Raw genomic sequence first — 14090 nt, 5'->3', positions numbered from 1 at the left:
TGTGGATCACCTGAGCATTGAAATTGTACTACTTATATTGGGTATAATTGAAAGATCAGCCCCATTAAAATTGTATGCCATATTTTTCCCTCTCCTCTTCCAGATGGTTATTAATCTTTTATTGGTGGTTTGCCAACGGTGTAATCTGAATTTTTCCTTATATCATTTAAATGACTTATTTCTCCTTATGGTTGCAATTGGATTGAATTTTAATACTTTTAATTCTGTTTAGAATTAGGATGTTTTTGTTAGTAGCTTGCAAATGCATTATACATTTGAAAAAATGTTAAATAGCATCACATATTCCTTTAATTTTTCAGCATTCTGTGAAGAAGGATGCAGATATGGTGGAACTTGTGTAGCCCCTAACAAATGTGTCTGTCCTTCTGGATTCACAGGAAATCATTGTGAGAAAGGTAAAGTTTTGCTCAAACTCAGTTTCTTTGGTAATGAGGAATAAGACATGCTGCTTTCCATTGTATTGCTTTCAATTCATTCTGATTGATGTTTTCTTTTCAGTGAAGATATGTATTTTGATTCTTCCACAGCTGCTTTTCTCTTACTGAAAAACTATATATTGTAAGTCTTCTATTAAACAAGGGAAATTTTAAGTGATCAGGGATGTATTGGTTTTGGCTTTCAGTGGACACTTTTAATTAATTACAGAATATGGTAAGTGAGAAAACATATATTACACCTATTTCTGTAATGCAAGCTCAGATTCACCTGCTTTTTCTGAATCTGTTGGCATAGTAGATCGGAATTTGGATACTTGCTTTTCACTGGAATTCTTAATAATTTTTTTTTTTTTTTTTTTTTTTTTTTGGTATGAAACACACACCAAACTAGAAATGACTATTAAAAAGCCAGTTTTTGACTGGAACCACTTTTTACCCAGAGCTTGTCCAATAATTAAATAATTAGCGTATAAGTGTCTGTTTAAATCTCGGCTGTTCTGGTATAATAGAGAGTAATTTAAAGCCAATTGTCAACAAATTTGCTTTGAGTAGCTTCTGAAAACTCCTAAAGCTTTTATGGATGTACTTAAATGGTTGAATACTAAAATCCCATAGTTTTTATTTGTCAGATTTTTTTTTAATGATTTGTGAATGAAATAGGCTGTTAATATTTTCATCATCTTGATTTAATTTGAATCCTGCTTTCTCTTGCCTATGCCCTTTCGATTATTTGTTTTAAACAGAACAAAGCTCCCAAGCTGCTGACATTCAGCAGTAAGACAGCATTCCTGCTCAAGCAATATGAGTAAAACCTTCTTCAGAAGTCCACTCTAATCCTGCTAGTTACCTTCTCTGATGTGTTGTTTGTTCATTTCTTTCCAAAATGTCTGTTATTCAGAGGATATAGTACAAGCAGAGTGATGCTGGATAGCTGGTATGTGTCCTATCTATGTGAAAATGGCCCTATACAACCAGTGTCTGCATTGTCCAAGGGTTCTCTGCTGATCCAGGCAGCCAGTGGCTTTAGGGCAGCTTTCAGCTCAGCTGCCTACCGTTCTTTCATCTGTGAATCTTAAAAGCATCTTTTTTTTTCCTTATGGCTGTAAAGGGACTTTCTTAACCAGAATACAGTCTTTAAATTGATGAAGTGATGGTTTAAAATTGACAAATGGATGACATAACTGCAATTGAAGGTTATGTTTTTCATGCTTTTGTATTGTTTTGATGTAAAATGGGAGTTAGCACACCAAGTGAAGGAAACACAGTAGGCACAGTACCCTTGGTATATCTGTAAATTTAGAGGTGTATATCAGAAGGAGCTAGCTTCTGTGTATGAAATCTAGAAGTCTGAAACCAGAAGGAATGTTTTTTGTTCTTTGGAGATGTATAGGATTTATCAGGATTCTACTGCTCAAGCAAATGATGATAACATTGAGAAATCCAACCTGAAAGCTGATTTGAAAGCAAATGAAGTTTTGGATGTGAGAAGTTGTCACGATTTAGTTGGATCAGCATGTTTGAAACCTTTAGCAGATATACCTTATGCCATATTCATATTGCAATGGCTAGGTGAATGTCACATTTCTGTGGTAACAGCTTCAGCCATCAGAAGGCACACACCCTGAGAAAACAAAGCAAACTGTATGTTGGGAGTAGATAGGTGATGAACCATCTTTGAAGCAGGCCCCTTTGCTTACCTGCTGACTCCTGTAAGGTATAGTGGTGTCAGGAATAGGAGGTAGTTCAGTGAAGACTTCCTCCATAGTCTCACTGAAATTTGCCATGTTTTCTTCCTTCTTAAATCTTAGAAATAAACACGTTGTTATTGTTAACGTATGATAGCATTCCTTCATTGACATAGTCTGCAGACTGTGAAAGGGTGGGGCATCAATTTAATTTAAAGCTTAAACGTTCCTGGTAAAATCTTGTCTAATGCTGATGGTGAGCTGATGCATGTCTGAAGTAAAATGATGTGTTTTTGTAATGCATTCTATTTGCCATGCTGCATTTAAATATGCCCTTCAAGCCAACCACACAGCAATCCCTCTTATGTTATTTGTGAACAGAAAGGACTCCTCAATGGCTCAAAACTGTATGACTCAAATTGGCTTTAACATCATGGAGAGGGTAAAATGAACCATCAGTTAAAAAGGTCATTGAAAAGCAGGTGCATTTACTTCTGAATATGAATCATGTGTTGCTCATTGGTTTTGTCTGCCTGGTGGAAATGATATCAGGTTAATTAAAAATTCAGAGATACTTGAGAAGTGGGAAATATATGCTGGTAACTTACTCAGTCGAAAAGGTGAAATTAAAATATACATTTAAGGTGTATGTACAAATACATAATTCATTGTGCTGCTAAGAAGATTTAGCTATTGCCAGCTGGCTTTACCTGAAATGAGGAATTACCATAAGACAGTTGTGGGGCTGCCTTTCCTTTTTGCATCCAGTGTGAACTGCAGATTGGTATCCAGAGATTCTGTCAAGTATCTCTTTTCATCCATTCCTTATAATGCTTTGTTTTCTGTAAGTGTGAGCTTGATTCTTTTTACAGAGCTCTTGTCATTTTCTATTTAGGATCTGATTCTATTTTCTGATTAAGCTTTTTGTTTGCCTGCTTTGTTTAGCTGGCCATGGCTGAAATAACTGAGCAATGTGATCGTTACCATTTGTGATATTCAACACAGTTGGGATGCCTATGCTGGAAAGTTTTGATGTTAGAATTTTTGCTGACTTTGCTGTGCGATTCCAGTATGTACGTGTCTGACATCTGAGCTGGAGATGTGCATCCTTAACTGTATGTAATGCTGTTGGCTGAAGCCCAGGTGTGCTCCTGGCAGGGATCTCTGTTAAAGTCTTCTCAGAGACATTTTGCTGTGCAGAGAGGAGTGCAGGCACAGTACTCTGAGAGTTGTTGGCAGTATGGAGTCAAATGCCCCAATCTTCCATCCAGTGATGTTTTCTCCATCTCATGTTTTTGCAGCGTCAAAACAAACAAACAAACAAAACCCCAAAAACTAACAGACCACAACGTTGTTCCATGATATATTCTGTCTCAATATGCGAGCTGCAGAATAGTTGAGTAGCCTTGTTGGTTTTGGAGACAGGCTTTGCCATTGTTCAGTTATTAGTGGAATGCTAGTCACTACTGTCACTGGTAAAGCACTGAGAGTGAGATAGGCAGCACAATGTGGGGAGGTATCCATAGCAGGAGTAAACAGATGAGTGAGCACTTAGAAATGACAGTATGCTGCAGGTATTCCATGAACACCTTCAGGCATGTGGAGGAGTGTTGTGGGTAACCCTAGGAAAAACAGACTGACTTCTATATAGCTCCAGGATGGTGACCAGCAGTGGCAGAAATTTCAGGTAATTGGAATTGCACTGCAAGTTTAGCGTGAGTGTCCAGTACAGCAACTCAGGAGAAGAACTGCCATGGAAAAGTAGGTGGTCATCCTGGGCTAGATACACCATGCTCCAACACGCAGTCCTGGCAATCATTCCAGTGAGTCCCAATCTAATTCTTATAAAATATAAGCTACCTATTTACAGTATCTTCTGCACAGATTATGAATTTGGGAAATGAGAAGGAAATAGCAAAAGTGTTTAAAGCAATAGATTCGCAGCTAGGGGCAAGTCACGTAAAGGGCAGTATTTTTCCTGTAGGTTTTGGCAGTGGTGGAGCATCATGTCCAAAAGGGATTCAAGACAATTGCACCAAATCTTTGCTCCAGTCTCTCATGAAAGGTGTTGTCTGAGTTGGTGCATATTGAATGGGAAATAAGATTCTGACATGTTAGAAGGATTATGTGTTAGCTGGAGTTTAGAGAGGTAAATGCTTTTTTTGTGTGTGTGTGTAAAGCGAAAGGGACCATTTTTCTCATAGAATGGGTGAATGGCATCCAGAAATTACCTGCTGATTGTAAACAGTGAGAAGCAAGGGTAAGGCATGGCAGAGAAGCATCAGGATGTGATTATTACTGAGGTTATACTTCTGTGTGTGACTTTGGACTGTGCGTGCAAAAGATTGTCTGGTATTGAAGTGAGAGGTCATTTTTCAGTATGGGCCACGGCTGACAAATGTGCTCTGAATCCTAATAATTATATAACTGTATTAGTTATGATGAGACTCTTCAGTGCAGTTATAGCTTTCACAGGCGGGTGATGAAATGTTGCTATGCTTATACCTTCAAGTTGGATAAGTTGTGTATTTCTCGGGAAAATGAGGAGGCCTTTACTTGGTTTATTTTATTTGCAGTATCTAGAGTTGTTTGCTGTCTGTGCAACTGCATGCTGCTTTGTGTACTTAAATTGCTTCTTTTGGAATGTACTGTTTTCTCCAGTCCTTTGGGTAAAACTCCCTGCGGTCTGTATTCCTTTGGACCCTGAAGGTAGAAAGAAATGTGAGAATTCTATTTCCATGTGCTGTGTTTGATTCCTGAGCTGGATCAACCTTGGGCATGTAACTATCACAGACATTTCAGGTGAGGAACCTAGTTTTAAAATATAAGCAAACAAAAACTCAAATCAAAACTGAGGAAGAGATTTTCAGTGAGTACAGTAAGATAAAATTCAAAACTCCCTACCTGTCTCTATCCAAAGATATTTTGTAGAATATGAAGCAAGGTTTATTTTGGGAAACAAACCAGCTGTGCTGCTGCGGGCATAAGGCTTTACATTAGATTCTTTCTAAAGCCTCTCATTTCAAGGTGAAGCAAAGATAATAAAGTGCAGTACAGAAGGGCTGAAGTGAGCAGTGCTTCACTTATTACAGAAAATAGTGGTTGTGGTTGATACAACACTCCTGAGGGTGTGACAGATCCAGAGAAGGCAGATGCTCCAGGTGGCTGAGGTTACCCTGCTTCACTTGTTGCAAAGCTGTTCACAGCATTTATCCCAGTGGTACTTATTGCAAAATGGCAAGAGGTGATATCTTAATGTGATAGAAGAAACAAAGCTGTCATTTGTAAAGATATCAGGGAATAGATGAAAGAATATCTACTAGAAAAATCTGATTAAGATGGCCTCCGAGGATCAAGGGGACATCTGTCTGAAAATCAACAAATAATTCTCAGTAGAAGCAAAAAGTTGTTTGTTCTTTTTCACAGTGCCAAACTAAGCCAAGAAAAGTGAAGACTCCCAGATCAAGAAGACCGTTTATCCCCTTAGCATGAGGAGACTGGGCTGTCCTCTATAGTGCTTTCACTGCCTCATACTCTGTAAACACTGAGGTTTAAAGGCCAGGAGAAATATTAACCAGTCACCAGATCTGTTTTGTTGTTGTTTTGTAAGGGATATTTTTGTTGCTGTGTAGTTTTTGTTATGTTCAGCTGTCTGGGTATATACACTTCTTTTGCTTTTGATGAAAGCAATAACCGCTATATTAATCTCTACTGTTCTGAGATGATATCTTGACATTCCAGCTAAAAAATGGCTCTAATATTCTAATATTTTCTTGTATGGCCTGTAGTCATAAAATCTCTCTTTCATAGTCTTCAGACTTGGTGAGAGAGATCTTTTTATTTTTTTAAGTCACAGAAAATTATTTTATGTTTCCTTTGATCCACAGAACTTGTACTTAGGAATTGAGTAATATTATTTTGCTGATTCTGGTTGGGATAGTGCATGCTATTTTAGGTTTCCACACTTTGAAACTTCTCAAATTCTACTTTCCTCCCCCCACCAGTGTCTAAATGCCAATTGTACCTGTCAAGTATTACTGATGCAATTTTATTCAAAGAAGAAAAAGGCAAGATTTAGCAAGTTGACATCTAATTTGCATTTGATTTAATACAGTGCAGTGTAATCAAGAGGTAATTTCTGTTGATCAGACTTTACACTGCAGAGAAAATCCAAGCCTAGATTTTAATATTTTTGTTCTCTTGCTTTACATTTTCACAAAAATACCTTTAAATAATGTCTTGGCAGGCCATCTTTCTTTGTGTCCCAGCTCCAGTTCTAGATGTTCTTGAATTAATATCTTGTAAAGACCATCTTTATCATGGAGAATATAACTTATTATAAAGCTTATAAAAATAGATGGTTTCATTCTTCCTTAGTACATTATCAGTGAAATGAAAATACATGGGATATTTAAAGAAATGAATAGGTACAACTTGAGGATGTCAGTGGCTTTGTGTCTTTCTTTTGTAATGGAGCAATAGATTTGACTCCTTCATTGCATCTTTCTTACTGATGTGTAGATTGTAAAAAAATCTAAGAAGAAAATGACAGAATGTACTTTTAGAAGGGAAGAAAAAGAAGTTTTGGCTTGTCTAGATCTCCAGTGATTAAGAAACAATTAACAGAAGGAAAAGCTCCCAACAAAATTATGCCATCTCCTTTAGACTAAGGTAGCGACTTGCATTCAGTCTATTAAAAAGCTATTAGAAATTGTCTTGAAATTAGAGATGTTATCTTTAAAGCATTATGGATGGAACTGGTTGAAATTACATGACAACTTAACTTCTTGATGTGATGAGAACTGAAAAACAGCTTTCATTAAAGAAAGTTTAGAGTATACTGACTGGTTCTGACAAGCTCTACATGAAAACTTCGGCGAAGTTGGACTTCTAAAAGGCCCTTCACAGAACAAGGCTGCATAAACTTTGTGAAGTCTAAGAAAATGCAGGAGCCTAAGAGCATGGTTCACATGAATGCTTACATGCCCTATACTTCTTTGAGTGCCTCTGCAAATACCATTCCCTGGAACTCATCAGTGAGCCCCTGTGTGCTTCATTCCCATCTCACTAGCCACATGCGATGAGCTGATGAGTCTTTGGGAACCTTCCAAGTAGAATGAGAGTCTTTCTTTGTGTTTCCCCAGGACTGTGGGCACTGTGTGTCCTGCTTCTTAGTGAGCCTCCCAGTGCTGCTGACAGAACTGCTGGAGGTGCTCCTTGGGCATCATCATGCATATATTTGTGAAGAAAATCACAGAATCACCAACTCATAGGGGTTGGAAGGGACCTCTGGAGATGATCCAGGCCAGAACCCTCTGCTAAAGCAGGTTCCCTACGGTGGATTACACAGGAAAGTTTCCTGATGGGTTTTGAATATCTTCATGGAAGGGAAGTCCACAGCCCTAGTGAACTGTCACCCTCAAAGTCAAGTTTTTCCTCATCTCTGTATGGATCTTCCTGTATTCCAGTTTGTGCCCACTGCCCCTTGTTTTGTTGCTGGGCATCACAGAAAAGGGCCTGGCTCCATCCACTCATGAGATATTTACAAGCATTGATGGGATCCTCCCTTAGTCTTCTCTTCTCCAGGCTGAACAGTCCCAGGTCTTTCAGAATTGTTTTCCTGTTCTGAAATGCATATGTCAAAAGGATAAGGTGCTTTTTCTCAGATTGAAGGGATTTTTGCAAATAGAGGGTTGCCCACGTGGCTGGATTCTGTAACATTCCTAGAACATGCAGAACACAGTGCTGAAGATGAAAGCGATGTTTGCAGGCAAAAAGGAGATGCCTGTCTTTTCTAGCTGAGAGAAGAGCGTGCTGTGAGGAATGTGGACAGTACTAGCTGAGCAGCTAAAAATTGCTAGGGCTTCTCTTTTCGGTCTGTTTGGTGCCTGGAAATCTCTGCATAAAGAGAGGTTTGCTTATTCCTGTTTTCTTTCTTTGAGCTGCTGCTACACACCGAGTGTTAGGTGATTATTCATCCATAAGTTCTAATTATGCAGTACAAAAGGAAAACAATGTTTTGAAAGAGACGGGTAAACTAACCAGTAGCAAACTCCTGAGCTTTAAATAAAAGCTTTGTGTTCTCTCTGAACTTTCTGCAGCCTACAGAACCAAATTTTGATCAAAAACATTGCTTGGACCGAGGCTGTGGAGTTTGTTTACTGCTGATGGCCTTCTTGCTTTGGCCTTTCAACAGTGAATATTGAAATTTGCTGATAAACAAGAAGCATGACTTGAGATGCTCTGAGTTCACTCAGAGAGGTACTTGTGTTTCTTAAGGCATTTCCTCTTGGCTTCAGGGAGAATTTCACATGTGTTAAAGCATCAGGATCTGGTGCAGTTGAATTGTTTGAAATGAAAAATAAACTGCTTTAGTGAAATAAAAGAACATTTAGATTGGGTTTTTTAAGTGAAACAAGCTGTGTTAGTTGCATTTATAAATGATAAATGTGCCACCTTTAACTCATTGATCTATGGTACAAATGAAACTAGCTAGTCTACAAGTAAGGTTCTATTTAAGCTGGGTACAGCACTCAGTCTTAGGAAAAATGTGCTGCTCAGAGGCTTACCATATAGAGCTGCATTTCTGCCAAATTTAATGCAGTGAATACTAATGTATTTCACGTGTGATCTCTTAGAAGTTAATCAAGGTGTAGTGAGAGAAAATGTAGCTCAGTAATCAGAACCATCAGCATTATTTCTTTAAGGAATAATGTGACATGGAAGAAATGGAGCAAAACGACATGCTGATGTTGTAGATGTGTTAGAAATTTAATTCAGCTTTCTTGTGGTTTGTGGTTTTTTTGTTTTGTTTTGTTTTTTAATTTACAGTGGGTTGATTTGTTTGTTTGTTTTCTTGAAGAGCTATGGTATAAGAAGGGCATTTGAAGCTGCTAGAAGTGATACAACAGAAAAACAAGTCAGCTACCAGGATACCAGAGTAACCAGCAAGATCTTTTTCCATATGGGTAGGAATTCAACCTCACAAAAACAGCCGCTGCAGCTTGATTTCACTTGTTTGACATACAGAGGAAGAGATCACATCCACACTCATATATTTGGAAAGCAAATAAAGGGACATTGTTCTCTCGCCCTCTTAGATGACTTATGTAGATTGTGCAGTGAGGATAGCTAATCCAATTATAGTGCTCCAGGAATAGAGGTGAGAATGAGTTAAACTCTTGCTGAAGAATGTAATCTTTATTAACTGAAGTATCCTCTGTGATACTTATAATTAAGCTGAATTCCAGTTTTTCTGAGTATTTTTGTAAGAGTAACACCTTTTTTGAATGGTTTTCTCCTAGCAGCATTTCAGATTTGAGTTATTATAGAATCATAGAATCATTAAAATTGGAAAAGGCCTCTTAAGATCATCCAGCCCAACTGTCCATCCACCACCAATATTGCCCACACCACTACAGTGAAGAAAAGCCCACCACAGAAGTAGTGATTCTTTGTAGCCGAATTAAAATTAGTGTATGAACCCAAGAAAAAACAAGTCCTTCTTTCAGATTGTTCTCACATCTTTATACAGACATGGAAAGAAATAGGTTTTGCTGATCTGGAAGCTTGAAACCTTGTTTTTCCTCTCCCTGAGCTTTTTCTGCATCAGATGAAACATTTTCATTGTTTGTAGTTTGTTTGATTGTGAAATGTCTACTTTGCTTCAGAAAGTGCATGATGTATCCAAAGATAGCTCTGAATTTTCACCTGGATAATCCTATATATTATGGATGGTGAATTACCAAAAAATCAATGGAGTAAAACCTACTGGATGCAAGAAAGGCCATGAATACATCTCCTGAAAAGAGTGGCGTTAAAGTCTGGTCTAGATTCAGAGCTCACAAATTGATTGCAGATTCCTGTTACTTTTGCTAGGCTTTTTTTTCTGTGACAGAAAAAGAATATACAAGATGCTGAAGAAATGCTGTGCTTAATGTATGTGTGAAAGCGTAAACATAACGTGGATTGTTCTGCTTGAATGTTTTCTTTGCTAGTTCCTTTATGATTGTGGTAGCTGTAAAATAACATACTCTACCTCAAGAAGCTGTGTGTCAAAGTTATTTTCCAACTTTTTATAATGCTCTGATAAAGATCTGTTCAATCCTTCACATTTGCAGAAATAGAGTTCTTACTCAATGCATCAGTCTCTTTTTTTTTTTTTTGCTTTTGAAAATGGAAGCTCTGATCTAGCAGCTCAGTTCAATAGCTGGAGTTTTCTACTACTTAACCAGCGTAACATCCGATTTATTTCTTTCAACATGTAATATCTACTAAGTAGATCAGTCATTTCAGATGCAAACATAAATGGCATGGTTTTTATGTGAAAGAGTAAAATCCAGTTTCTTATTTGATTTTTTTTTTTTTTTTTTTCCTGAAGAGACATTCTCCATATGCTGGCAATCTAATCTTTGGAATGGGACTCATTTATCTTTTGAGTGAGACATAAAATGAAAGCCCTAAACACTCCTGGTCATTAAAGATACAGTTGAACCTATTTCCTATTTCAACTCAACCATTCTTTAGCAATGTCTGTCAGAGAAATCACTTGTTTGAAATAGCTGTCTGGTTAGCATGGAGGGGCAGCCCATGCCTTAACATCATAGCTGGCTGTGTTTGTGATAGCCTGCAGGCTCTTTCAGCTTTTGATAGCAGTTACATTGTTTTAAATGGGATTTTTTCTTAGGTGGAGTACTAGCATATAGACTTGTGAATGTGAGCACGCTCATCCACAGTCCTTACTGCATTGTCCTAGAAGTAGTGATATCTCCCACATGGATGGCAGAGTTCAGTAGGAACAGGTAAAAGCACTCACACATATGCTTGGAACTGAACTCTGTGATCTTTATGGGTCCCTTTTGACTAGGGATAGTCTATGATTTTACTGGATCTTCTTGTTAGTAGGCAGTCAGCATCTTTGATGAGCTGCAAAACGAGGAGAGACACCCAAACTCTGCTTAGGATCCCATGTATTCCCCTATCCTACAGCAGCCACTCAGCTACTGACCAGCCAAACCACCAATGACTTTGGCAGTAGATATTCCTCATTTTAAGGGAGATGAAGAAGATTGTTCTAATTTCCAAGACAATTTTGGTTGTTCTGTTTTTATTTGTTTTTTAATTAGTAGCCAGGATTGACAACAGTTGATCCTTTCTTTCACAGTTCCAATGTAAGTTTTCAGGCTCAGAAGAACTTTTATGAGAGTTCTTTCTTCTCTTAAGCACTCAAAAAATACTTAAATTGTTCTGCTGTTGAGCAATCAGAAGGTGTGGCCAGTACATTTATTTTACTTGCTTATATGACCAGTTATGAAGATTGAATTTCAGTTAAGAAATGTTTTGTGTAGACCCCTAGATTTCCATTTGGTGCTTTGGAGCACAGGTGGTAGTACACTGTGGGTAATGATTTATGTATGGAAGAAAATTACTTCGGGTAATTCTCTGGCTAAAAGTAATTGTGCTTACACTTTCTAGAAAGATAGTTGGTAGTTCCTTTTTTTTTTTTTTTTCTTTTTCTTTTAACCATTGTCTGAATATAGAATATCTGTGAACTGGCTTGGCCCTTGCAAAAAGTTAAGTTTAGTGATATGACAAGTTTTTGTTTGTTTGTGTTTGTTTTTCTGATGAATGCTCATTCTGTGACTTTCTACAGCAGTCATCCTGGCTACCTCTTTTACCTACCATAACTCTGGAAAGCTTATCTGTGTGTCCAAAATAAATTCTTTCCAAAAGAAAGAAAAACAAACACACACCAAACCTCTGCATGCCACAAGGACTTTTTGTGTTGCATCTGTTACAGCTGAGGCAGATTGTAAATCCTGCAGTTAATGGAAGCTGCCTTTTCCTTTGCCTGCTAAAGCCTCCCTTTCAACTCCCCACGTTAAATTATTTTATTTATTACCCTAATAATGTCCATTGCAGAATTCTCTTTTTTGTATCTGGTTGTGTGGAGAAAGCAGAGATTTAATTCACACCCCAGAAATTTTCTTCCGTCTTCTTGTCTCAAATCTTGTTTCTTCTCCAACTTTGTATATAGAGAGAGCTGCTGCAGTTTGTGAGATGTGTGTGCTGATAGCAATAATAACTCCCTCAGTGCTCCCATTAATCATTCATAGGCTATTGAGTCAGATACAGTGTGATAATGCCTAGCTATTCCTATAGCCTCTCCTTTAAGATGACTGAGTCATATGGTTCTTTTGAAAGAGAGCTTTGATTTTTATTACTTTTTTTTCAATCGTCTCACTACCTTTTCTCAGTTGGCTTTATTAGATATGTTCATTCCTAAATAAGATGAAAGAAAGTTGCATGAATAGCTGGATGACAGTCGATCACTGAGAATACAGAAGCTGATCAATAATGACCAGAATTTCTGATCCTAGAGTGTGTCTGACTGGTTTCACTGTGGGAGATTTTTTCAGATCCCTCCATGATACAGGGTTTACAAGTGTAAAAAGAATAAAGCTCTGAATTACACAAGGAGTAGGTAGTCCACTAGTCCAGTTACTACAGAAAGGTGTCTATTTGTTGATGCTTTAGCTTGTCATAGTATTGCTAACAGTTTCTGTACTCGGTGTTAACTAACTAGCAAAATGAGACTGATTAACTATCAGTCCACTTGCTGAATGCTTTTATCAGTGAGCTGGAGTACTTCAAAATAATTAATGATAGCCTGTTTGGAAGATTTTTTTTCCAGGGAAGAAACATGCAAATTGGGAAGTGTAATACTTTCCACATTGGTATTCTGCTCATTCTGTAACACACCTCACTTGACTGCATTTCATTCGATATTTTTTTGTGAAAACAATATTCAATCTAGCTGAAGAAATTTATATATATTATATTCTCATTTATGGATTTCATATTTCATTCTTCTTCAGGTTGCTATTAATTGCTGGACTTAAAGGGATCAGGCAATGTTTCTAGGATAAATTGGGAAAGAACTGAAGGAAGGGTTTTTTTGCACATGAAAGCTGAAAAAAAAAAAAAAAAAAAAAACCCAACAAATTCCATTTTATGCCTTTTGTAAGAAACAACAAGTTTGTTTTCCTCGGAAAGAAAAATATTTTTGAGACTTAGAGAAAAGGATTCAACCAAACCATGAAATAATCCTTTTTTTTTTTTTTCTTTCCCTCTTTTGAATATCAGAAACAAATCAAATGCATTATTTAGGCTGAGGTGCTTGACCATATCTGAACCATAATGTAAAACCCAATACTTTTGTCTAGGAAACTAGAACATTACAGCCTTCTTGTTTTCAGTGTTTTGGTTTATGCCAACCTCATCTGCACTTAAACAGTTTGAGAATCTTACATTCTTCTATTTAATGAAAAAGGTTATTATAAAAACTTAGGTTAGCTGTCAGAGTCATGAAACTCTTTGTCAGTCTTTACCTTACTGAGTTGTCTTACAATATGAGTATTTAGAATGATTTCAATTATCTAGTAGTGATGGAAAGTACAGTTCACTGAAATGTGAGGTAGCAAAATCTGTCTGAAAATGCAATAAAGTAATTCAAAAGAAATAATAGAAGGAATATAAAGGGATAATATACATTCATAACAACATCTCTTAAGTAACATTCAGAATATTATCTGACATTTTAAGCAGATCCTGGAGTATTTTGTAAGGCTACGGATTATTTATATATTTATTTAAGAATGTGCATAAAGTTTAAGAATTGTACTCAGTTTTTTTTTTTCCAGATAAGTAGATTAATCCAAACTTCTGGACTCAACATAATGTTGTGGTTTGATCCTCAAGTTCAAATTGTTCTAGTAAATGAAAAAGTACATGCTGAAACTCGGAATCACTGAATTAGCATGGAACATGTTTTATAAAGTTGGTTGTGTTGTATATAACAATGTACTCTCTTTATAATCTCATTTAATGACTATAAACAAGATTATAATGATAGGTTAGGTATTTCAGCAGATTAACAATACAATCT

General features: G+C 37.0%; 1 protein-coding gene across 4 annotated transcripts in view; it reads left to right on the top strand.

The window, feature by feature from the left end:
* NELL1 (neural EGFL like 1) overlaps nt 1-14090 on the top strand; it is a 283549-nt gene that overhangs the window by 215903 nt on the left and 53556 nt on the right. For 3 of the 4 annotated variants that reach the window (XM_090140191.1, XM_031607324.2, XM_031607325.2), the window contains exon 15: nt 321-416. The exons of the other annotated variant lie outside the window; for it this stretch is intronic. In XM_090140191.1, coding sequence (XP_089996317.1) covers nt 321-416 — 96 coding nt within the window. The remainder of the gene's footprint in view (nt 1-320; nt 417-14090) is intronic. 4 annotated transcript variants of the gene reach the window in all.

This window comes from Phasianus colchicus, chromosome 5, assembly GCF_987193195.1.
Source record: "Phasianus colchicus chromosome 5, bPhaCol1.hap1.1, whole genome shotgun sequence".
Lineage (NCBI taxonomy): Eukaryota > Metazoa > Chordata > Aves > Galliformes > Phasianidae > Phasianus > Phasianus colchicus.
This window is presented reverse-complemented; position numbering and strand designations above follow the sequence as displayed.